Source organism: Pteropus vampyrus, unplaced genomic scaffold (genome assembly GCF_000151845.1).
Source record: "Pteropus vampyrus isolate Shadow unplaced genomic scaffold, Pvam_2.0 Scaffold283, whole genome shotgun sequence".
Lineage (NCBI taxonomy): Eukaryota > Metazoa > Chordata > Mammalia > Chiroptera > Pteropodidae > Pteropus > Pteropus vampyrus.
In genome coordinates this window covers 1,044,322-1,071,261 of record NW_011889064.1, presented here as the reverse complement: position 1 = coordinate 1,071,261, position 26,940 = coordinate 1,044,322, and the positions used below count along the sequence as shown (strand labels likewise).

General features: G+C 42.4%; 1 protein-coding gene across 1 annotated transcript in view; it reads right to left on the bottom strand.

The window, feature by feature from the left end:
- The window catches only part of GRIN2B (glutamate ionotropic receptor NMDA type subunit 2B), a 409,687-nt gene that overhangs the window by 21,127 nt on the left and 361,620 nt on the right, over nt 1-26,940 (bottom strand). Inside the window, exons 8-9 of the mRNA XM_011375988.1 lie at nt 24,716-24,841; nt 21,796-22,025 (exon numbers count right to left, since the gene is read on the bottom strand). Coding sequence (XP_011374290.1) covers nt 21,796-22,025; nt 24,716-24,841 — 356 coding nt within the window. The remainder of the gene's footprint in view (nt 1-21,795; nt 22,026-24,715; nt 24,842-26,940) is intronic.

Below are 26,940 nucleotides of genomic sequence, written 5' to 3'. Positions count from 1 at the left end.
ACTTGGCTGTGGACACAGCGATGGATTAGAAAGTCAGACTCTTCACTTTCATGAAAGTTATAATTGGGGATGGAGGTGAGAGAAAAAATAATTATTTTTACATTTCATTATACATTATTAATTGGAGAGAATATTGTTGAAATTCATTCAGAGTAGGTGACTAAATTGTGATAACAATAACAATACAGAATGTAATGAGAAAATATAGGTATAAAATAAAATTGCCGAAATTAACTCAGCTCCCTTCCTGGACCCCTGCAGAACCTGAAGCTATTTCGCTAGTGCCAGAAAGTGAGTTAGCATACAGTAAGCACTCAACACCTTATTTGTTTCTGCTCTTTTTGGTCTTATTATTAATACTAGTGCTATGATTGCCCACAGTGGCAAATACATCTACGTTTCCACTTGATTGTAAGACGCCTGGTAAGTATGTCTTTACAACTCTGGATGCTGTGCTGCTGGGGTAGGAGCCCCTTGCCTCTCTGAGCTCAGTGTGGAGCTGGGGTTCCTATGACAGGCTCTGGAGGGGAGGAGGTGGCGGAGGGAATGGAATTCCTTCTACTCCTGTCACTACCCTTCCTGCTGTGGCTAAAACAAGAGGTTGTAGAAAACAAAATACCAGTTCTTCAGATTCTTGGATTTTAGTTAATTATCAGTTCTCCTCCTAATAAAGCAATTGTTTCTTTTGCATTTTACAAAATTTGGATATGTAGGCCTTAATAAATATTTCCTAAAATCAGATAATAGCATTACACTTCATGCTAGCTAGCTGAGGTCTGGTCCCTGAGCTAGAGAACAGAGCAAACGGGTTTATTCCTGTATTAACTTTATTATGACATGACCTGTACCCTGAGGTCTTAGGTGTTCAGCAAAGTCCTGTGTCTGGCCATAAAAGAGCATCATCAAATACACATTTACTGCCCATAATCCATGCATAAGTCAGTGAGCTCTGAAATGAATATCTAAAATGAAATGAGACAACAGATCCAATTCCTATGCACAGTTCAGTTGGAAATAAGATAATATAATGACAACAGCAGCTAACATTTCTATATTAATGTACCACACAATTTACATATAGTAAAGCATTAATCTTCCCATCAGCCCTATACAAAGTAAGTATTACGATCCTCATTTAACAGACAAGGAAACTGATGCTCAGAGAGGTAAGTAATTTGAACAAGGCCATAGAGCTAGAAACTAGCAGAACAAGGATTCAAATGCAGGGTCCTTACACTTTACTGTAAAATACACCACGGAGTTCTATACACATAGAACAGATGCTCAGCAAACATGTATAGAATAGAAAAATCCTACGGCTAAATAAGTATGCCAAGTTCCAAATGGGATGTGAGGCAAGTAAAGGCGATAGAAGCCTAGAGGGAATGGGCATCATCATGAGAGGACCGTGATGGGGAGACCACGGAGAGGAAGCTGAAGTAGAGCTGCCTCCTTCAGACCGGCGGAGGATTATACAGGCAGAGGTGTGGGCGGGGCACTGGGGCAAGAGGAGTGGCATGAACAAAGACGCAGAGGGACCCGAGCGCTGTGTCTTAACCGAAGTTGAAAAGAATGTTCGTACGTGTTAATACGGAACACAGCTGGTGCCCAGAGAGAAACCATACCATAGAGCACACCGAATGGTCAGGCTGGGGAAAAACGCAATGCGCACGCCCGACACTTAGGTGTCGTTATCTGGCTCAGGTGTAAGGCTTAAAAACAGAGAGCAGGGATATTCACTGGAGAAACGACTAAGGATCTGGCCTATGTTCAGGGAGAATGTAATGGGAGGAATATCTGAAAAAGACATCAAAATGGAAGCCCTGGCAGAATCCAGTTCAGAAGAAGGGAGGGGAGGAAGTGGTAGAGTCAAGCTCATCCCCACCACCTCATCTTCTGCCACTCAGCAGCCACAGTGGCCTCCTCGCAGCTCCTAGGAGACACCAGGCAAACTCCTGCCCTAGCCTGTGCTTCTCTCTGCTAGCAAAGCCCCAGCTAAGCATCGCTCCCTCACTAACTTCAGGTCAGACTTGATGGTCTTCTCACTGAGGCCTTCCCTGACCACCCCACTTAAAACTGCAACTCCTCTGCCAACACTCATTATCTCCCTTCTCTGCTTTATTTTTCTCTGCAGCAGTTAACATCTTCTCATATTATATATAATTGCCTTTTCAATTTAATTTCTGCCCCCCACCTCCTTTAGAATGCAAGTGATATGAAGGATTTTGTCTGTTTTGATCACTGCTGTCTCTCTAGCATCTAGAACAGTACCTGGCAGTTAGTAGGCTCTTAGTATGAATGAATGAATGCATGCATGCATGCATGAATGAATGAATTGAATAGCATAAATATGGATACATTTATTATACTAAAAAATAATTCAAAATACCTTCCTTACTGGTTAATGCATTATCATGCAACACACAGTTGAGCACGAATATTTTTCAGATCTAGTGCTATTCTGGCATCCCTGGTGACTAAGGAGTTAATATGTCCTCATGCCAGCTGAGGACATCTTTCCTGGCACATTCTCCATTTTCCTTTTGAAAAATATATCAGATTTGAGATCCCACAAGAGCTTGTCAAATTTAGGACTTGACAAAGCATATGAATATTTCTTTGGCACCAAAAATATGACAGAGTTGGAGATAATTATAATAACATGGAGATGGAGCGAAACAGAGGCATAAGGATTAAGGCATTTGAGTTTTATCCTTAAGTCATCCTGTGTGTTACAGGTGGCCTTGCTTGTGCTCCCTCAACCTATCCTTCGCTGAGACTGTTACAAAGAGGTGTGGCCTCCATCCACTCCACTCCACTTCACAGGCCAACCTGTGAGAATGCAAGGATGGCTGCAGATATTTTATAAAAGCCGTGGGTGCTAAGCAAGGAGAACTTGCCCTGAAATATTTTAAGTAAAGGGTAAAGCTGGATTCACCATGGAAACTGGGATTCCAGAGCTTCACTAGAAGCCCCAGCAGCTCATATATAGTTTTGGGGAGAATACTGAAGGTTCCCACCAGGGTTTCCATATGCAAGATGCCCCAGTGAATCGAGGGGTGCTCCAGTTGTTAGCATGATAACCTGCGGTTCCTACCACAGCAGCAATATCTTCAGAGTAATGAAGCTGAAGTCGACTAGTTGACAAAGGTCTGCACCAGGCAGGGCTGAGGGCAAGTGAAGATCTGGGGCGGGGATGTTGTGGGGGGGGCATGTCACAGCGAAAGGCACACCTCTGCTTTCCTGGCAATCGTTCAGAGCAGTCAATTCCATACTGAGAAATGGAAATGCCAGCATGTGCATACACGGTCACATTGTGACCCATTTACAGCACAGCAGAACTTCTTGCTTTGGTCAATAAAGTCAGCCCTACGTGGGGGCACTCCAGTTTACAGAATGTCAGCATGGGAGGGAGCCTCAGGGACCCTACCGAGCATACTGAATCCCTTTCTGGGGTTCACAATGGACCCTCACAGGAGAGGGCTCTGACAAGTCTTTCGAGAAAGAAACTTACCTTGACACAGCATTTTCCTGAACAAATTTTGCCATGGATTTTTTTTTTAAGATTATCCATTACATCTCCCAGAACACTTGTAGACTGTGAAATAGAGGCTGAGAAAAGCTGATTGAATAAATTCCTCACTGTACCGAGCAGGAAGCAGAGGCCTCGGCAGTTCATTAGGTGTTTAAGACCAAACAGCCATTCTCCGTTCCTGTCCCATCCATCCCCTCCTTTGACCGGTCACCACACACATACTGAGTACTCACTTGGCACCGGGCACTGCACCAGAGTCAACAGCATGAGAAGGCAGATGCTTCCACGCCCCAGTCCTTTAGGGACTGTGAAAGTCCAACGTGCCTAAATTATCCTTAACGAGACTCCAGTTACAATGCTAACACAATTATTACAAGATAACTGCTACGAAAGTAGAAGATCAATAACCATATCAGTAGAGGAATGGCATTTAATTTTTCCATCTCTGACTGAGGGTTAAGTCCCTTTTACTTTCAACCTTTCTGTTGCAAATCATTCTAAACTACATTAATTCACATTCCTCTTTAGGGTTACCCTTCATTTAGACATATTCGATGAGCACCTGCTATGCATCATGAAACTGGGATGTGGACACTACACCAGAATTTAAATACAAAAAAAATCACAGATGGTTTAAGAGATTGTGCTTGTTTTGTTATCATTTATATCTGAAAGCGGAAAGTGGCACTGTGATAGTTATTTCAGGGTTGGCTACTTCTTGTTAGATGAGTGATCAGGAAGTAGAAAGCACTCAGTGAACAACTGGCTGGCTGAGAAGCTGAGATCTCACATTCAGAGGCAGGGGAGGCTTAGAGCACAGACACACAGAGGGGGGCCTACTGTAGTCTTCTCATACATGAGGTGAGGAGCAATCAGGGGTTTCAAAGAAATCAAGTATCTTGCCAAATAAGTCCTGAAATCACTTTATCATTTAAGATCTGATAAGCCATAATAGTAGTACAGTTGGAGACTCCACTTATTCAGTATTCTTTTTAAATATCTGCTCTAAGATTTAGATGATTTCAGATGATCAAATTTTATCTGAGACTATAAGTGTCAAATATTTCTTATCTATATTACCTTCTCTTCCTCCCCCCCCCCACAACTATTAGTTATGAAACTATCTCCCACTGTTTCTCAAATTCAAATGGCTAATGAAGTATTGGCTCATACTATGAACACTAAGTAAGTGATACAACTGTCTTCTCATCCATTCATTTATTCATTCATGATTCATTAATTCATTCTTTAACAAATATTTGAGCACCTATATTTGCTAAACTCTGTTATAGTTATTGTGGACGCATCAGTAAACAAGGACAAAATTCTTGCCCTCATAGAGGATATGGTCTTGTAGGAAAGGCAAATAAACATTGTAAATATGTTAAATATTAGTATGTCACACCACATAACATAATTTCCATTAATGCAAAGAAAGAGAAAGACAGGGAGAGATAAAGCAATTTTAGAGCCTCTTCCAGATTTGAGACAGGATGCTTATCTGGTGGCCTGCCCCACAGATGTCTTGAGCTTAGACTGTCTTTCAGGGACACAATGACCCTGTTCCCTGAAAACTCTTGTCTCTAACAACATACCTCTTGTAAGTGCCTCCCTCTTTGAAGCTAGGCCCACTAGCTTGGTCTGATGTGAATTTTCAGAGGAACAACTTCAAGTGTGCATCAGATAAACATATTAAAATTTATTTTTCCACTTAAAACCCAAAGTATGTTACATCTCAGGCTTGGAAAAGAGACCTATTCTAGAATAAGCTAATGGGTTGCAGGGATAAAATTACTGGCAGGAGAGCTTGCCTATAAATTGCAACATATATTTGGGTAAATAATCCAGATGAGTCCATGTCACACTTTTATTTTTAAAATCCTTGTCTGGGTGGACGTAATTAGAGGGAAATATGCACACTGATGGGAATATTTTCTCAGCAACCTAGCAGGAAGTTATTCAAAGGTTTCCTTAGTGAGCTCTATGATGATTCTTTTCAGATAGCAGGCCACTGGGTCCTTTGAATGGTTCCAAGTGTGGGTGTCATGTTTCCTTTGTCCATAGGTTACAGAGAAGCTGGCCTACTTCAAAATTCTTTTATAAATTCCAAAGGAGGAGTCAATTAACAGAATAAGTCTCTATCCAATGCCAGAGTAAGATGGAAAGAAAGTTTCTCTTTATCAAATAAGAGGCCTCTGTGACTAGGCAGGTGGAAGGGTAGACATGATCGGCTTGAGTTGGGAGTGTGGGTTAACTTACAAAATATACAGGGAAAGGTCTCATTTTCTTTAATAACTTAGATGACAGGATGGAAAACTTGCTCTTGAAATTGCTTATGACACTAAGTTGGATTGGATGGCTGGCCATCTGGGAAACAAAATTAAACATCAAAACAAAAAGTCTAGCATGATGAAAGAGGATATTAAAAGGATGAAGTTCAATTAGGAAGCATACAAAGTAACTCTCACAGGATGTAAACCACAGTGCCTCAGAGTAAGAAGGGACAGGAACTGATTTTGTCAAAGGCATGGTCAAAAAGATTGTGGAGCCCTAGTGAACCATAAGCTGTATGAGTTGATAACAATGGGAAGCAAAGAGCAATGTGGCAGGTTTCGAGAAGGACGTGGTCAGGCTCTGTGATGTGCCAGAGGGCTTTGTGTTCACTGTGTTCTCTCTTCTGTAACTTACAAAACTCACAACTAAAATTTGAGAAGGTTCAGAAAATGATTAAAGGAAAGGGAACAAGTCTTATGGCAAAAGTTTAAAAGACCAGGTTTATTTAACTCTGAAAGGAGCACCCAAGAAAATTTCTCTGTCACTGTACTTGCCGTTTTATGTTTAAAGAACCATTCCACTGCCTGTCTCTCTCACTGGACCAGGAGACAAGACATTTTCCAGCTCATCTCCAACACCAGGGACGGTTTCCATGAGTTTCAGGACATATTTGTACTGAAACCACATTCATGGTTTATTAGAAATTCAAATTTAAGTGGGTGCTAAATCTGGCAACCCTACTCACAGGGTAACTCGTCACCATCCAATAAACAGTTGTTGAATTAGTTGCTATTATGTACTAGGTATTACGCTAAGTGCAGAGGATACAAAATTTTAAATAAAAAGCTAGGCAGATGATACAACAGAGGCCTTAGTTAATTCGAAGAACTGTGGAGAGGGGCAGGATTCTGCCAGGAGACAGAATCCAGGTTGAACAAGGGGCTTACAAAGGGTAGGAGGCAGTACTGGGGAGACCCTTTGAGATAAAGAAGCAGAACTATGGATCTTTCTAATTCCAGGGCCTCTAGGCCTTAGCCATGAATAGTGTGGCAGCTTCTAGGATCCCTGAGATAAACTATGTGGTTGGACTCTGAGCTCAGAGCTGACAAGACGGTGAGTGATAATGTGCTTGCGCAGTATCACCTGTCCCAGTAAGTGGCTTATGGTGGCTATTTGGGGTCTATCTGCTGAATGAATAAATGAAGAGAGTAGGTGGTGAGCCTGGAAAGCAGTGAAACTAAGTATTAAGACAACACCATTACATTATATTTGTGTCATACAGATACACAGGTAAGGTGCATTAATATAGAACGCATTAAGGGGGGATTGATCAGTAGAGACCCTAAATGATATGGAGGGTGGGAAGAGAGTTCCCTGAGCTGGGAACTGAGAGAAGAGGAGCTTCCAGGACTGAAACCAATGGGTCTCAGGTTCTCCTAAACCCACATCTAACTTGACATCCTGAGAATTTCAAGGTCATTGGGGAGCCTCGATATTTCCTTCATTAATGAACAAATTATGATGGAGTAGCAACTATTTATGACAATCAGAACATATTTTCTACTGCTAAATAAACTAGTCAAAATGGGTTTTAATGATAAACTTAGGAATGTTATAAATTCTCTGGTTTTGTCAATAATTTGCAGTGAAGCTAAAGCTCTTTTCTAAGTCTCCAAGAGAGCTTCAGGTAGGAGCAGTTAGGTTTACTTTTTTTTTTTTTTTTTCCCTAAAAGGACAGGCAATTCTTTGGCAATACAGACCATACAAGCAGGGAAGACTCAATTTTGTAATCTGCCCACCGTGAAAGAAACTGGGGTAGAGGCAGGAGTCAAACGAAAACATATTTGAAGTAACTTTTCTATCAGAGTGATGAGTGACAGATACAGATTTAGGAATGTTCAGAGCTCTTAGGCTGCACCTAGGAGAATGCTAAGTGCTTTCTCTCAAGAGGACAAGGATGGTTACAAAGAGGTACCAGACACCTGTTGCCCATAGCAGATACCCTTCTTCCAGCATCCTTGAATTCAGAGCTATTTTCTGGGAGTCTCAGCACTGCAGAGTGACTCTTCCATTTTCCCTTGCATACCTTTCCAGCCCTGACATATTTATATTATTTGTCCTCCACTCCCAACCCTTTTTCCTCGAATCTCATTGAAATAGGCAAGTGCACAGAGCAGAGAGGGTGGCGGAAGGACTGCATGTGGGCTCTAAAGTGAATTAGTAGCAGCAGTTTTTCTATGGCTTTCAAGTACATGTTAATCATAAACTGGAAACAGCATGGACTTTGTGAGATGGACTGAGGCGCAAACCCTGGGCCTGTAGAAAGAGCTGAGTCTCAACATTTAATGAAGGATTAGTATGCATGGGGCACTGTTCTAAGCACTTTATAGGCATCATAAGTCTTTAATCAGCACAACAGCTATAATGTAAGAAACACTTTTATCCCAGTTTTATAACTAGGAAACTGAGGCACCAGAGGGGTTTAGGAGCTCAGCCATAGCACATACTTGAAAAGGGTTGAGTCTTAAGTTTTCACTTCTGTAAAACAGAAGTAGCATTTGCCCAAAATGTTTGGAAGGAGAAGTAAATGAGACAAAGAATGTAAATCGTCTAGCCTAGGGAATGCCACTCGTGATCACTGATGACTGGTCCACTCTCTGAGACTATAACTATTGACGTGGTTTTGTATAGTGATCACCATGGATGATGGCCATGGCTGTTAACATTGCAAAAGAACACAGCATACAAAGGTTAATTTATTTTTAGCTTTGGAAATGCAGTTTTAATAGGCAGCCTCCAACCTATGAACATGTTGTCCTCAAGTTCATTTATAAATCAGCTGTTCAGAAAAAGAAATACATTTCCCCAGAGAAACAATCCTGTAAATGGTTAGCTCATTAAAGGCCATTTAATCCAGGCAGAACTTTCATGTTAATATTATTAGTTTATGTTCTGGAAATATTCATTCACATAACATGCTTCTATTATGTAGCAGGCACTGTCCCAGGAGCCGAATGGACAGTTATTGAAGTCAGGTCTGTTGTCTCAAGGAGCTTACAGTGCAGTGAAGGAAATGGGCTGTGATCAGTGACTCTAGTGGAGGGCGACGAAGGTGGGTTCTGGCTGTTGTAGGCAGGCAGGGGGAGGGTATCTGGGGATTGGAGAGGGGCAGGAGGTGGGTGATAAAGCACTGGAGGAAAGCAGAAGAATTTCTTAGCTTGGGGTTAGGGCTAGTGGCCCTTGCACTTCACTTTCTACATTCATACCCCACCTCCTGGGCCCTGCTGTTTTCCTAAGCTCCTCTCCAGGGCATCTGAACCCGACAGTCTCTATTTTTCTACATGATCCATGTCCATAAAATCAAAGCTCTGTTTTTTCAGTCCAAAGGGTACATATCTAGGCGTTAAGAGCAAGATAACCTTAAGAAACGTCACACTGATTTGCGATTAAACCGTCACTCAACGTCCCCAAGATATAAACATTTTAAGAAGATGATAGTTTAAATGTTTTTGGTTCTTTTTATATGAATGTTTAAACTAGAAGTATAAACACATGAAAGCATTCCAAAAAAAAAAATAGTGGTCACACAGACCAATTGGCGCAGCTTGTGGATTGCCTTGGGAGACATTTTCTTGCAGTGATTCCTTCTTCTTCACCGAACCACACATCCTTCCGACGCCGCAAGGATTTAATGTTGTCCCTTTTATGTGTACATAGTAGCGCACATGGAGTGATGGTACCGCAAAGGGCGGGGGAGGTGGTGGAGCAGCCGCAGGTATGGGTCAACTGTATCCTAAAGGGACTCATCATGGAGCATGGGTGTGTTAGATGACATGTGATTTCATGATACCTCGAATTGAAAACTGAAGTAGCAATATGTAGACTGTTCAGGACGGCTGGGAAACTGCCCAGCTTCACAACGCCAAACTCCTCCTAGCCCTATTCCACCTACTCACCGAGACCACGGCTGCCGAGCAGAAATGCCCGCACCGCTGTGTGCTCTGTCTGTCTCGTACCATCTCCAGCAGAGAGGACGAGGGTGACAATTACATAATTTTGTTAAAAGCCTTTTTTCAATGACTTGGGGTTGAGAGGTGAGATTGTAATTCCAATTTAAGAGGAGATTCTGAAGTGCTGGGACCAGGTAACGAGGTGAGGCAGGTAAGAGAGAGAATAAGTCCTCACAACTGTGATTATTGGGGAGCACAATAACAAATTCTCTGCATATAGTAGTTCCTGAACGAACGAATGGCTGAATGGCACAGGCCTTTTCCAAATAAAATAATCTCACGGTGTGAGTGAGATCTTAGTGTTCGTTGATTTCTGCCTCTGTGTGTGCGTGTGTGTGTTGATTATTTTTGTGCACTTTTCATGGTGGATCATGCTTGTCCTTGACTGCAGGTATTCTGAGTATTGGTACATGTTTGGTCACATCTGACCCCATGCTGATGGGTGCTTGACCATAGTTTGCAAAATATTATTTATGGTTGTCAGACCACAGGGGTATTTAAAGAATCAAGCTATTCTGTCTAAACTATGTGGACTCCAAATCGTCCTGAATATTGTCAGACCTAATGGTGACCTTCCAAGTCAGGGCCTGATTCATACCAGGGTAACAGGTACTCTGAGAGCTGGCAATGACTTTGACTGCCTCCATCTCCACTCGAATCCTTCTCGGCCCTCTGTCATCATCATCAGAGGTTGAAGCAACTCCTCGGGCAGCAGCCTCCTATTAGCAGCCTGGAATCACTGCTGTACTGCAGGCTGCATTGTTCTTCAGCCTTTGAATACCAATTTGCATAATGAAGTAGGTGAGCGTGCCTCTTGCCCAGTCAGACAGCCCTGATTGGCATACAGAAAGGGATTGGTACATAATTGGCCACAATTAATTTGATGCACTTTTATAAGGAGAAAAGGAAAAAGGAGAAAATTGCTCCATGCTCCTAGTCGGAGACGCATCTGAACCCGCTGTGGTGTGTGTGTGTTTGCAGGGATAGGTGTGTATGTCATGTAAAGGCATGTGAATGGATAGCCTTGTGCGTTCAAGTGCATTTTTTTTTTTTTCTGGGAGCAATAAAAGGTTCACTTCCCAAAGGTTCCTCTACCCAGGAGGTCTGTGGTTGCAGAGTCCTTTAGAATGTAATGCTGTGAGCCATCTTGTTCAATTTGTATTTGAGGCCACTAGGAGACATCATTGGACACCACAGTATTCTTTCTTCAGTGCCAGGATGATACCCAGTTCAACATTGCTTTTGAACTCAGTTCAAAAAAGGCTGAGTCTCAGCCATCTCAGGGTTTGCTGGCAATCGGTTCTTGCAAGAAACGGAACTGGCTTACACTTAACTCAGAACATACTATGGAGCTAGTGACAAGCTGAGAGATGTATGAGGAAGTTTTAAGGAATTAAGTTTTTAGCAAATTTAATATCAAGGTAGTTTATAGACTTAAGCTACTCATGAGCTCCTTACAAGAAGTACTTGAGAAACAGTCAATACTGTTCTTGTTTTATTTTCCTCCTAAGATGAAGATGGAGAGATGGAGTAGGGTACAATTCCCTCCTCCCTAATTCTTCCCTCTCCATCTTCCTTTCTTTTCTCCTAAAGGGAAGGTTCCTGAGACTGCGATCTTATCCTTTCTAGCTGGATTAAGTAAGTTTAGTGGTTACGTCCTAGAAGAGAGAAAACATGGCCACGACAACATTCCATGTCTCTTGGATCCATCCGTTCAGTCGACACTCATTGACTAAGTGGCTCTTAAATGTGCAAGAGGCTGTGAGTACAGAAATGATGATAACAGAACCCTTGTTGGAGATTCTCCTAGGTCCCAGTGAACCAAAGTCTCCTCTAGGTTCCTGTGCACTTGCAGCTGGGTAGCAGGTGGCCTATGGGTCTATGTGGGTCCATAATCACCCCCTTGCGAATCCAAGAAGCTGGGCCAGAAAGGGTCCCCATGACAGGGGGCTTGCTTGGATTCTGCTGTACCAGGCCAGTGCCTCTAGAAGCATGCCCCTTCCTCTAGAAGCATGTCCACAGAAAGAAGACATAGCGCCATAGCAGTGCAAGACAGCAGGACAGCTGTGGGCTGTGGAGTCAGCTCTCCCTGGATCAAATCCTGACGCTCTCACTTCCTAGCTATATGACTTCAGTGAATTTGCTTAACCGTTACATGTCTGTCCTTATCTATAAAAGGACGTTAATAATCGCTATCTCAGCAGGTGGGCATGAGCATTAAAAGTAGCAACAGATGTGAAGAGTCTAACAATAGGCGTCGCACATAGTATATGTCCATTAAATAGTTCAATAAATGTTCAATAATAAGGGAAGAGAAAACCAGACAGATCTGGCCCCAAGAACCCCAGTGGCAATGTGCTAGACAAGAAATAAAAACCAAGTGAAGTCAGCTCTTACAGATCCTGTATCTAGTTGCTCTCAGTCTCTCCCTGGGGTGGGCTGAAAGGCAGGAGGAGCTGGAGAAGGAGGAGCCTTGAGAGGCAAGAAAGCACGCATCTGGGTGGTGCTGTAGTGATCCTGCACTGATGCTCTCTAGGCATGGCTGGGGTTCAAAGCTGACTCCTTTCCTCGTCAGGCAAGTTCACGGGTTCCCCAGAGAGTCTCTCAGGGAGAACTTTGGTCTAACTCCCTCAGCGTTGCTAGTCACTTACACCAGTCTCCATCGGGCGACACCTCTCCAGCAAATTTCTGATTTGGTTGCCTCATCCTAGGCAGGAACCTTTTGGGCAGAGTACGTTGAAAAACACCTCCCTCCACTCCGGGCCCAGACTGACTCTTTCATTTCCATGTGGCCTAATCTAGTTGTAAGAAATGCAGACCTATGCCACCTCTGGTCAGAGCCTGGCGCACCTACCAGGGACCTGTTCTAGCCAACACCTGTCAGCCTCGGTCCTCCCAGGTACGGGTCAAATGCCAGCCCCTTCTCCATTCTAGCTACAAAATGTGAACACCAAGCTCTCCAAATGGTCCCCTCAAAGCCCCTTCAGTAGGTTTTAGGGGAGTGGGAGTAAGGGGGCAATGCCACATCCCTCTAATACCTTCTCCCCAAAGTACCAGAAGGGGTCTCACAACTTTTAAAAAGACTTTTGGTTTTCTGGCTGCCTCCTGACAAGCTCTGCTCAGGTGGGAGCTTTTACTCTCTGCCTTTTTATTTCCAGATGTGTGGACAGAGGCCTATTTAGTTCGAAAGGGTTCTCCAAGTGACTTTGATATCAACACTCCACTCTACTCCCTTCTCAAGCAGCCACTCCATTCTGTGCCCCCATGAGAGAAAGAACGACTCATACAGACTAACTACATAATTTTTAAACTGAGACTTGAGACCCTGATATTCCTCCTCCTGAAAGTCTAAGCCGCCTGCGCAGGGAGGGAGCTTGCTTGCCCGCTTATTTCCTTCTCTCCACTTGAACAGCTCTTAGGATCATGTTGGCCTGGAGCTAATGCCCTTGACACTCTGAATTAAAGTCCCCCCTCTTCCCCCAGAAGAACTATATTAAAATACCAGAAGAAATGTCTGAGATGACAGCGTTTACAGACCGTGAGTGGTCTTTCAATAGCTCTAGGTGACCCATGCTAGAAAGGAAAACTTGACATCGAACTGTAAACTAAAGAGTTGGGCTTCCCAAGGCTTAGGCAGTCTCAGGCCTTCACTGGCTGTAGCATGTGCCCAGATATGCAGAAAACTTCCAAAAATACAACAGCCTGCACGCAGTCCACTGAGGCCCTTGTCCACTCTTGTCATCATTATAATAAGGAGCAGCATTGGAAGGGCTAAAAGGCAGAAACAACCACAACAGCCCAGAGCCAGCCCAGGCCTTAATTTTCACTGCGAATATCATTCGGACATCTTCAAAATCTGATTCACTTCAGGCCTGATGCTTTTGGCCACATATAAATTTTCATAGCTGCATTAATTTGTCTCAAAGGACTTGAATTTCATTGTCCAGAAGTGAAACACTAATTCTTAATCGATCCTCAACCCACAAGCCAAGATTTAGTGAGCAGGAAAAAGATTAGGCCCCTTAGACTAAACCACTTATTTCTAACTTTTGTTTTTAAGGAGAGGAAAGGATGTTGAAGAACTCTCTTTTGTTATGTAGACAAACTTCAGAATGAAGAAAGTGCCTTCAACAGTCAGCTAAATGGAATACCTCTCTTCTTTTAGATCCAGAGTCTTCACTATAAGTAGATCTGAACTTCTGTGGGAGTCCCCAGAGCCACCTGCTATTCCCAATCTGGGAGAGATGGCCTGATGGGGAGAGGCCCCATGTGGAAGTCACACGGACATTCAATGATCCAACAAATTCAAACAAGTGCTCACTAACTTCTCCCACAACCAGAGCACCCGAAGCCCACGTGCAGCATGCTGTGCTGTATGCTTTGATTTTTATTAACTAAAGCTATTTGTTGCTTATTGCTGGCTTTCATTTGGGGCCCAGCTCAATTCAATTCAGGTGGGGAAATTGTGAATGCATACTCATTATATAGCTGCATTTTAAAATATTTTATGGCTCCAAGAAGGCTTCTATCCCTTTAATATCTGGTATAGGAACTTTTTTTTAAGAAGAGTTATACAGAGCAGATCTCTCCTAAAGATTAGGTTCTGACATTTTTTTTTTCCTCCTTCCCTTCTTTCTTCCCTTTCTTTTCATTTTGTTTCATTTCACAAAAAGGTGGCTCCACTAATATTAGCAGAACGAGACAAAATTTTCTTCTTTTTCCAGGTAAGAAAGTCAACTTTCCTGAAATCCACTTTGTAACCACTCTGTAAAGCTTATGTTCTATGCACACGAGAAACTTGTGTTCCTTACATAGCTTTGCAAGTACAAAGTTCTTACTACCCAGTTATGTTGTTATCTTTATGTAGTTTTGGAGGATGGAGATACACAGACATGCACACATACGTATGTTGAGTGTGCATTCCTGTGTAATATGTTCATCTACATGGAGAAGACACCTGTTTTGCCTTTGAAAAGAAAAATGTCACCTGTGCCTGATAATCAAAGTCCCTTCGGTTCTGTGATTTGAACAAAACAGCACAATCAAGAATGTGAGAGAGGTGCATTAATACTATTTCCCCCAGAAAAGAGTTGTGGAAATAATACATCTTACAAAAACATGTCCTCGATCGTCTTTGACAGTGACATTAATACTAAGAGGTCTAGGAGGTTGTGTGGGAAGTGTGCACAAAAATAACACACTATATACTATGAGAAACTATCATTAATCAGGCTCAAGGACAGAGCGAAAGAGAGCACACAATGGCACTTAGGTTTTTTATTGTCTCCCTAAAATTAACCAGCATGGAGAAGATTCTCTCTGCGTGTAAAACACGTCTCTCCAAATCTTCAGTATGACGCAGACCAGTTATTCCAAGCAAATGAAATTAGTGAGACTAGGGACTGGATGGAATCCTGCTACAAGAAACGCCATGTTGGAAGGACAGGGCTGGGTGGCTGATGGCAGAGACTGAGATAAGCAGGAGAAACACCAAGTCTAGATGCACTGAGCTCAGAGTGCAGGTTATAAAAGGCGTTAGTATTAGTTAGTGTGGCTAGTTTCCTGTGGCTGCCACGACAAACCACCACAGACTTGGTGGCTTAAAACAATACAAATTTATCCTCACATAGTTCTGGAGGCCAGAAGTCCAAAATCAAGGTGTCAGCAGGGCTGTGCTCCCTCCAGAGGCTCTAGGGGAGAATCCATTCCTTGTCTCTTCCAGCTTCCCATGGCTCCAGGAATTCCTTGTAGCCATGACACTCCAATCTCTGCTTCTGCCTTCTGGTGGCCTTCTCCTCTTCTGTGTCAAATCTTTCTCTGCCCTTCTAAGGACACTTGTCATTGGGGTCAGCATCAACCTGGATAATCCAGGATGATCTTACCTCGAGACCCTTAACTTAGTTACATCTGTAAAGATCTTCTTTCCAAAAAAGGTTTACATTCACGGGTTTCAGGGGTTAGGATGTAGATGCATTTTTTGGGTGCCACCATTCAACCCACTATCAGCCCCAACAGTATAGCAGAGCTGGGAGGCAAGGATACTGCGTAGGAAGTCATGGAATGTCAGAAAGCAAGAACAGGACAAAGTAAACTCCAGTGCTATAAAGGTACAAAAAAGAAGGAGAAAAGACTCTGGGGCCCGCTTGGGAGCACAGCAGTCAACACTGGAGCATCTGTACCCTGAGACTGGGAGAGGGACCACTGCTAAGCTCCCCAGATGCTGAGCTGAGGGTATGGATTTCCTGTCTCAGTCAAGATGGTCTTAGGAATTGGGGTTCAGGAGGGCCTATTGAAGAGACATAAGTAGTCCTATTGTCAAATAAAGCCAGAGAAGTAACGACAGCTGACCCTGACTGACAGACGTGTGACTGGCCAAGCCCCAGGGCCTTGTTCGATGGAGGCCACACTGGCAGAAATGAAGGGGCCTCAGTCCTTGGTGCAGTGGTCCACATACACCGTCATATCGGCTCTGCTAATTAAGAAACAAACAGGCAGATGTCCCTTCCCCTATCCGTGCATGTCCTGGACTCTATATTTTCCTAGGGTTTGGGGAGTTTTCTTCTCGTGTCACTTCCTCCAGACCTGCTCTTGGCCTCCTGTTACAAGACAACCAAATTGCCTCACAACTCCAGAGGACTCACACACGATAAGTCATACCTTTACTTTTTGCTCAGTTACCTAGAGGTTCTGCTCAGGTCCTCATTTCTAGCTCCCCAGCTAGTCAGGCCTGCTGCCTTCCCTGGTAAGCTATTTTTAGCCCAGTGTTCCATGGTCTGACCGAGACAGTCTGGGCCAGCACCAGGTTGTGACAGATCAGGCTTGAGGTCAGCTGTCTCCCACTGGCTTTCAGCCTAAAGTTAATAGGGCAAGGAAAACACATTTGTGCAGTGAAAAGCATGGCCCATTTCTTCACACATACTCAAATACCATACAAACGTTTCGGTGCGGTTGTGGTGTAAAATTGCTTATCATCAGGCTGGTTTTCTTCCAAAATGTGTTATTGACATTTGTTTGCATGTTGATTTCAAAGTTATTCTCTACCTATATCCCAAAAGGTGACTTTCAGACCCGATAGGATTTCTCAGAACCTCAGAATAATCATTACCTAGAAAAATCATGGGGTCCTCATTTAGTTGTGAGTAGGCTGTCCTAATTGTATCTCCAACGTTGTAGGCAAAGATGGCTGCCCACATTAAGCTGATAAGTACCTTTATGACATTTTGAAGTTAATAAAGTTCCTCTAATTCCTTCAAGAAAAGTACTGCAAAATATGATGCGGCTGTGTGTCACATTGGTGGTAGGAAAGTGCGAAGAGGTACACAGCCAGACCTGATGGCCAGATGGCAGCCTCCAGTCACCTTTGCCTCCGTGCAGGCTTTCTTCACCCCCCGACTCCATAATTGACCCCTCTCTCTCCTGCTGCCACCTCTCTCCTACCCTCCAACAGTGGCTTAAAGCACAGGGTCACCATAGGCTCTGGCTAAAATCAATTTGAGGGCCATTAGTCTGCCCAATCACTGGAAGTCATCATTATTCTTTGTTTAAAGTAATATCTCTGTAAGATTTATTAAATTAAGTGCAAATGTTACAATACTATCTAAATATTATAGACCTGTTAATCAGATAGCTACCTGTTAGTAGTGGAAAAGGATCTAACTTGTTAAACTTTGATGAGGTAGATGGGAAGGTGGAAAGAAAAGGGGATTAACTGGAAAGACGGGGTGGCACATTGTGTGTTCCATTGTGTGTGTCGGCAGCCAGGAACACCAGAAGGGTAAACAATGTAACCTCTCCGAGCTTTAGTTTTCTCATCTACGAATGAAGATATTAATAGCATCATTACATAAGGTAATCTAGGTAATGTATTTGGCGTTATTCCTGGCTCGTGAGAGCTGAAAAAATGTTAAAAGATATTATTGCTGAACTTATGTTAACAATGACAACTTATTATTATTATCGGTAGTAGTAGCAGAAGTAGGAATAGTACTCTTAGCAGTGGCAGAGTGGAATGTGCCCTGAGAAGGGTTGTGTTAAGTGGAACTGATACAGAAAGTCATTAAAAGAGAGGGTAGGGAATTAAATGAGAAAGTAGCGAGGGGAGGGGTATCAATACCAACCCTTAGCTACATCATAGCTTTGTCTGGGATTAGCTACAAGGGAGCCAACCTGGCAAAATGATTTTTGAGCCAGACATACATAGAATCAAACCTTGGCTCTGTCACTTAATAATGTGTGACTTTAGGGAAGCCACTAACCTTCCCAGAGTCTTAGTGTCTTTATTTGTAAAATGAGAATAATCAAACCTATATGAAGATTACACATATAACATATATGTAACATACTTAATGTACCCAGTGCCCAGCATTAATGTCCCATCACCTGGCCAAGCTCTTTCCCCTTCATACTGTGGTTGGCAGACTGCAAAAGAAGAAATCCATCTGGATAGGTGAGAAATATGAGAATTAGCATTGTGGGCTCCTTGTTAAGAGAAGAAAGATGTCACCAGATTCCTTACATTCTCCTTCTACTGAGGGAGCTGATGGAATGTACAGTAGGGTGGCTAACTGTTAGAACTTGCACCCATATTTATTTATAGCAAGTAGTGGAAAAAGTCTGAATTCACTGATGTAACATGCTACTGAAAAATGGAAGTCACCCAGTAAAAAGGAGCCCCCAAATAGGTTTTCATGGAAATTTAACTGTGAACATTTTGATTTTGTACTTTAACATAAATGAGACATGAGAACATTTTTCTGCCATAAAACTGAAGATAATTTCTTAAAAATATATAAATTTAATGAGTACAAATATCTTCCCATTTTAACTAGAAGATATTTATCATTTGATCTGAGTTACAGATATATCATCCAAGATGATCAAAACAAGTTTAGGAAACTCTCCATTTTAAATGTTACTTTCTTTGAAGAAAATTTAATTACATTGAAAAAAGAATCTTCAAAATCACCTCATTTCTATTCAGGATATTATTGTTTTTATGACTTTATTCTTTTCTTTTTTTCTAAATTCACAGAATGCACTTCCTCTAATGCAAAGTCAGTCCCGAGACTTTGTTTTCTTTAGGTGTTGTGAAGTAAAAAATGAATAAGAATTTTGACATTTTAAGTGTACTTCCAAAAAATTCTCTTTCTGATTTATATTACTGTTCCTGACACTGATATGTAGTTATATGTCATTAGTTACTAAAACGTTTTCTATAATTATGTAAATTATGTTGACACTTTCTAGTAGGATGCTTACACTTTACTATTTTATCATTTGCAAAGTTCTGAAATGTCTGAGATAACCATTTCGAAGCATTTTCAAATTAAACAGCTGTGAAAGAATTCTGGCTCCCTTGTTGCTTTCTTTGCCTATAATGCTTAGTCTACTGCTCTGTGCGAGAGGCTCTTAAGTCAATATATCCTCCCTCCCTCTCTTCCCATAGGCATTTTTTATGATAACCAAGTTATGACCACTGACCTTCTGGTACTTATGGACAGACAGAAGGAGATGCGGTCAGGTACAGATCTACAGATTACTACATTATAATGTGGAAGACAAGTGTCCATGGAGCGGCCCACTAATAAGGTGTGAATGACTGCCATGGTGGAGGAGAGAATGATTAACTGCCCAGATGAGCCAAGAAAAGCTCCACAGATAAAGTGATTTCCAATCTGGGCCTTGAAGTTTCAGTAGGAATTTGGTGAGGGAAGAAGCAAGGAGAAGAACATCCGAGGCAGATGCATGGATAGAGGTATGGCTGGGGAGGATAAGGAGTCGAGGATGCCTAGAACACAGGATGCAAGAACGTGAGCATTGGCTGATGAGACTGAACAGCTGGAGCACACTGGGAATCCTTCGTAAAAGCTCTGAAAGCCACATATGAAGAAGATAATCTTTTTTTCCCTAAAAGCAATAAAGACAGTGAAGTACTTTAAGCAAAGAACTGATGGGATCCAACTTTTCAGATCATAACCAACATGGTGTGGAGGACGAATAGGTAAACAGTCGTTGTCGTTTAAGCAGCCTAGAACGATATGTTCTTTTAAAACCACAGAAGGGAAAATAATTTCCCTCCATCTCAATTACGCTTAGTTAAAACAAAAGATCATTCAGTTGTTGCTGGGTGGCTCATGACGGTCTGAGAAAGATAAATACAGTGTCCTAAGCAATTCTCAGGGACATATGAAGAAAACAATATGATAAATATGATGGATCCTCTGCTTTACAGCCCAGAGCCCCAAGAAGGGCTGTGGCCCGTCACACCTCTGCCATGTTATTTATCACATGGCAACATGGTCCGGCCATAGTCTATGATGGGACATGACCCTCTGCCATATACTGATGTGAGGACATGGTCTGGCTCAGCTCTGGCAAATCCACACGTGGAGACATGATCTATCATGTTTCTGCCACATTCATGTTTTAAGATGGGTGTGGTGACCTCTGCTATGCCACATCCAAGTATGGAGGCCCAAGGAAGTAGTTCATAGCCTCACTGCTAAAGTTACGGAAATAGGTACAAAAGGCTGTGGTTATAATGGGGGTGAAGGGAGATAGATATTCAACTCAAATTTTCTAAGAGGATCATAATGATGAAGAAAGGATGTGGACAAAGGCGCAATGACAGAAAGGTTTAAAAATGAATTAAGTAATGAATGAATATATGAATAAATACTCATATGAATGAATATATGAGTTAGAAGAGAGAAGTAAGAAAAATCTTAAAACAGAAAGAAATACAAGAGAGGGAATATTTTTAAAATAAAGAAGAAAACTAAAGTGAAAAAGAAGACATCAGAGAAAGAGATTATGTGAACAGGTGAACATAGTGAATTTCATATATATATTTTTTTCATTCCCTTGAGAACCTTATCTTCCTCACATGCTTTAGACTGTTTTGGGTGAGTAGCGATGAGTAGATGGAGAAATCAGAACTGAGCCTCCAAAGAGAATATCTCCTCCTTTTCAAATTCTTCTCAAACCATTTACTGAGTGTTTAAAGTTTTATCTTGAGAAAACCTAACCCACGTGCTATATCATTCACTATTGACCATTCTGGTCTAAAGACACACCCATCTATATTTCATTTCATAGCATCATCATCGGGGAAGGGGTGGGAAATCACACTTTCTAAATCTTAAGGGAACAGAAGAGGAAATTTGTTGTGAGTCTCCAGAATTATTCTGGGAGTAGCCATGAGCTTTACTGGAGGCTCCATGAAGGTAGCTCCTATCACTAGTCTTGGACCGTCTGGTTGTCAGGGTCTCAGGAGACAGAGCTCCATGGAAGCCGTGATGCTTCCAGCAGATCCAGAGAGTCAGACGCATTTAGCATGCGTTTGCACAACCTCACTCAGAAAAGATGGAAACCAGCAGACACTTTCCTTCTTCTCTTAACTGCACAGGCCAGCGAGGAGGCCTGCAATTGGTACGGGGCCAGCCCATTCATCAGCACCACATAGGACAATCACCCAGTTAAACAGCAGTCACTTCTCTCAGGACACAAGGGGAGTAACCCTCTGCTCAGCCCTGGGAACACACGAGTGTGTAGAAGCACAAAGGGAGAGCCCACAACCAAACACCACTGGGAGGAAAATGAAGGCCGTAACAGGCCAGTGCCCTCGGTGTGGGTACATGGGGCGGCCCACTAATAACACGCCGAACCGCAGCCCTGTGTGGACAGACCGCCCAAGCGTATCCGACAAGAGGTACCACGTATTCAGAAAGCTGCTAACATACCAAGCCCTTTATTAGCAGCCCAGGGTGTGCTTGTGACAACCTTTTGCAAATCAGGAGGCGAATGTGAAGTGATATTATTTCAGTAGGGAAACTGATTACTGCTCCCAATTTAAGGAAACATAAGAAAGAACAGTGGATTCTAAAGATTTAGAAAATTAACAGGTACGTGAGAACTTTGAATACGGCTCAGAATGGGACTGAGGGAAAGATCAAAGGTTTCAAATGGTTCTCTTACCTTTTTGTCACTCAGGCCGGAAACCTGGTCCACATATTCCTCTTGGATCATGAAGGCAGCTAAGTTGGCAGTGTAGCTGGCCAGAAAGATGACAGCAAAGAAGGCCCACACCGACACCATGATCTTGGAGGTGGTCCCCTTTGGGTTCTGCACGGGTACGGAGTTGTTAAACACTAGACCCCAGAGCAACCAAATAGCTTTGCCGATGGTGAAGGACGGGCCGCCTGGCTCTGGCATAATGAAAAGACGAGGACAGAAAGTTCAGACAGAGTCACTGGTTCTATTTAAACGTACAAGTACACAGAGCTGCTAATTTCCTGCTCAAAGCAGGAAACTCTCTAACTAAGACCCAGCCCTTTTACAGATAGCTTTTTAAGCTGAAAACTTATATCTCTCTTCCCCTGAGACCCCCCAGGAAGACATAAGAGAGTTTACTTAGGAGAAAAACCAGAAGCCTGGAGGTGTGTGTGGGATCTTGCTCCAACTATGGTCATGACTCAGCCAAGGCAGTGGGGAAGGGGAGAGCTTTCTACCCCTATGTGTACAGAAGCCTCAAGATCACATCAAATCTGAATAGCAAAGGCAATTATCCCATTATTGTCACACATGTGTCCTTATTTCTGTTGTTCCTAAAATTTATATTTGTAGCTACCAAGAAAGCACTTCATCTTCAAAAAAGGTCAGCAAGAATTGTGTGAAATCGTTTTCTACTATCGTCATAGACCTCCAATTTTATTCACACTGATGCAGGATGGCTTTCAATGCACTTTATTCCAATTTTTCTATAGCTTCCAGCACTTAACACTAAATGTTTCAAAGACAACTCTGACCCCACTTCAATGCCAGCTCTTCCTAAATGGTCTCCTACGGTAGCAGCTTCTGTGTAAAAGAATAACAGGAAGCCCAGAGAGGAAGTCATAGACCCCTGGCTTTGCCACGTGTATCTGTGTGCAGTGAGGCAGGCTGTCTTTGACCTTCCTCCTCCCAACCTTCGCACAGATAATGCCAAGACTTCTGCCGATAAACGTCTTGTTACCTTACTGCTTTTTCTGCTTAGCAATGGTGAAATCTTGCCTGACGTCTTGGTCTGCATGTAGCCCCTCCACTGAAGAAATGAACATCTGCCCGCACAGTTTTACAACACATTAACACAGGTCTTATGATACTATCTGTGATCCTGATAGCATCTGCTCAGCCAACTAAATCATTGGTGACTATACATGTTGAGCCTAAATATCTAACTGTGCACACACATCTGTGCATGCGGACCTTATTTCATGGAACAGATGTGTAACTAAAAAGATGTTTATAAATCAAAGTTTTATACATTATAAAGTGCCTCAAGGAGATCTGATGTTTAAAGTGGTCCCATGTTGAATTCCTTTGTGAATACAAGCATCATTTGGTAAGTGAATAATTATAAGTCCTTGCTCTGAATTTTGAGTCTGAATTTTTACATCCTTGATTTCCTTCAAGTGTGGGGAAGAGTGCACACTAACTTTAGCTCTTGACATGGTCAACACAGATATATACTCGTGTGCTTCTCAGATGTTTCACTTGTTACGAATGCCCATCCAGATGCGGGGGTAGGTCATGGCTTTTGGATGACCCTTTGGCACAGGCAGAAAACCCCTGACTACAGCATCCTCTGGAGACATCCAAATGTCCACCCATCATGCACACATCAAATAAGAAGGTAGGTCTGCACCTGGAAATACTTCAGTACAGTGGTGCTTCACAGCCTGGACTGTGACATCAGCAGTTGTATGAGGGCAGCGTTTACAAAATGCTGCTGCCTGGCACCCCGGAGAGTCTTAGTGACTTGATGTGGGGTGGAGTGGGTATTCTAATACACATCCGAGGTGGAAAACCACTATTCTGAAACATGCGATGGTCTAAGCCCCATTCTGGACCTGTTAGAAAATGAGGTCCATGCACCTTTGTTTTTTAAATGCTCCAAAGATAATTCTTATGTGTAGCTGGGGTTAAGAATCTTTCCTCTTGGAGGCATAATTCCAGGATAAAGCTCACATTCTGAATGGGAGAAGATTCAGAAAAGGTGTAATATTTTCTAATCCTGGGGTTCTCAGGAAGTTTTAAAAGAGCTATGTATAAGGATCCCATAGCCCCCTTCAGAAATCTAAAAACTTTTTGTGAAGTCTCATAAATGCCTCTCTCTCCTCTCCTCTCCTCCCCGCTTCCTCTCTCTCTCTGTTTCTCTCTGTGTCTCTCTCTTTCTCTCTCACACACACACACAGACACACACACACACACACACACACACACACACACACACACACACACACACACACACATCTCTGGATCTACCTAGTCAGGAAACTGGATGCCCCCAATAGTAGCTGTGGGTGAGAATTGTTAACCTCCTGGCCATTATATTTCAATACCTAACTCCTATACTCCCTGGCTGAGGGATTGGAGCAGGACACATGCTTTGGAGTTGTTGTACCTCAGTGGTGACCCTTTGGCTGTAGAGAATTCTTTCAGCCACAATCACCCTGCTATACCCTAGGGCAGCCTATTTTTCCTTATTATTAACATATGGGCATTGTCTGCCTTGTTAGTCCATCTGACCAGATGGATGGCTCATAGCCTAAGGCTATCGAAATAGTTTCCTTTGACATGGTTATCCTACATGTATCTACTGCCAGCTTTCTCATTTTCCTAGGGGTAGAACTGGGTTTGAGGTCAGGCTTGAGCCAGGGAGGGGACATATAGATTCCAGCTAACATCTTAAATGGGATATTTCCAACAAGTCACCAAGTTTGTGACATAGAAAGCTGAGAGTTCATTTGCAAAAATGAATAAACTAATGAAGAGGCAGACAGCAAATGAGAAGTACAGAGATGCAAAACTGACGAATAGAAAAATGCAGAAATGCAATGAGCGTGGCTGGCTTTACCTCTGCCATCAGCGAGGCACCTGTTGTAACCCACAGGGCTGAAGTACTCAAAGACAAAGACGGCCACGGCTGAGACGATGAGCAGCATCACAAACATCATAACCCAGACGTCAGCACTGAAGGGCTCTGGGGAAGGAAGAAAAAAAAAATCAATGCCCAGGGTTAAAACGGAGAACAAACAGATTCTGATTAATTCACAAATTCATTCATGCAACTTGTATTTTTTTGGAAACAAACTATAAGTGCATACGTTCCTTTAGCCAGCCACGGCCTGGGTTGGGGAGGAGTGAGAAGCTGTGCCTGAGCATCTCCGTTCCCCTGATGGACGTGTCAAGGTTTATTTTCCATCAAACACATGAGAAGAACAGCCTCTTGACTGCGAACTTTTGAGATTGTAGATAGTTTCTGCCATTGGACCAGTATCTGGGTCTTTTGGTAAATGGTGTAACTGGAAGAAGTACTAGCGATGGAGTAAATGAATCATACTGGACTGGCTCTTGGTTTATGTTCTCATTTATATGGCCACACCACACTGTGGAGACCTGGAAAAGCTTTCACCAATGCTTCTGAGCCTTGTAGCCAAATTCACTCTCAACAGATTTAGTAACTATTTCAAGCTTGAATTAGTTCAGTAATAATTACATACAATGAATAACTCCTTTGCTTCTTCCCCTCGCTTCTCTTAAAATTTTCAGCCTCAGTTTACTTTTTCGACCTATTTTGATGTATATATATTAGTCATCATTAGGGATGAGAATATAAGTCAATGTTAAAAAAAAATCCATCCACATTGAATATCAGTATCTACAACAGCGGAATTTAGCAGATGACAAGGGAACATGTTTCAGCTGTAATTAACCAAAAAACTATAAGCTAGTTCCTATCGCTATGTGGCACGGTTGATGGGACAAGACCAGGAAGGAGAGCAAGAACATTCTACACAGGCTTTCTTTAATTTATTTAATCATTTTTACTGAATCCCTTCCAGCTTATCTAAATCTCTCTGGCTTAGATATGTCCAGAAATTGAACACTGTATCCCAGAAGCCATCTCTCTGAAGGTCTATAAAAAGGGACAACAGCTATTCTGTCCCATGATACAATGCTCCCTCAATTGTACCTCAAAATAGTTCTGGCCTTTTTAGCTGTCACATCACACTGTAAACTCATAACTAAATGAATTAATATGCTGATTTCTCCACTGTCCAAATCATTAATAGAGATGAAGCTGAAAAAGGGGAAAAATGGTTGAAAATTAGAAAATATATTCTTACTTGAAACCCACTTACTCTTGAACTCCTAAGGGAATTATAAAAGCCTGGTCACTTTATCAATTTCAAAAGGACTTTGACAAGGTGCATACCAACTCTGAGATGCAAAACCTTTCAATGGCAGCCAGAGAAGTTAGAGTAGAAGATACAGCTCAAAGCCTCTATACAGTGGTGGAGAGAACACCTCTCTCATTGGCTCTAACTGATTGCAATCGCTTTTGTTTAAGAGTAGGGAATAACTGAGTAAAAGTATTTTCTCTATGCTTTCTCCCCAGCCCCCTTCATTAAGTCCAGGGAAACTTCCTATATACAACATATAAAAAACATTTGTATTAGTCTTTATAATGTAGAAAGTACTTTCCCCACATATTTTACATAATCCTTGTAATAGTCTTTCCATGATGGGCTTGCCATATCTATTTTACAGAGCAGTAAACTAAGACTCAGTACTTGACCTCAGTACTAGAGGTCAAGGTTCTTTCTAAGTTCATACTTTCTAAGAAAGTGGCAAGGCCTGGTTATGAACTGAGGTCCATTGAGGGCAAAAATCTGTGCCTTCCCATTGTATCATATCAAGTCTTAGTCTCTGACCACCATGGTGGTTCTGATTTGGGAGCTGGGTTCTTTTTTTTTTTTTTTAAGTTTATTGGGGTAACATTTATATAATTTTCAGGTGTACATTATAATTTGATATCTATATATTCTATTGTGTGATTACCACCAAAAGTCCAATTTCCTTCAGTTACTGTATGTTTGATCCCCTTTACCCACTTCACCCTCCCCCTACTCCCCTACATTTGACTCCTTATCCCTGTCTACCTCTCCCCTCCTCCCTTTCCCCCTACCCTCTGGTAACCACTAGTCCATGTCCCTGAGTCTCTGTTTGTCCTCTTCATTTGTTGCTTTTAGGTTTATATCCCATATATAAGTGATATCATGTGATTTTCTACTTTTT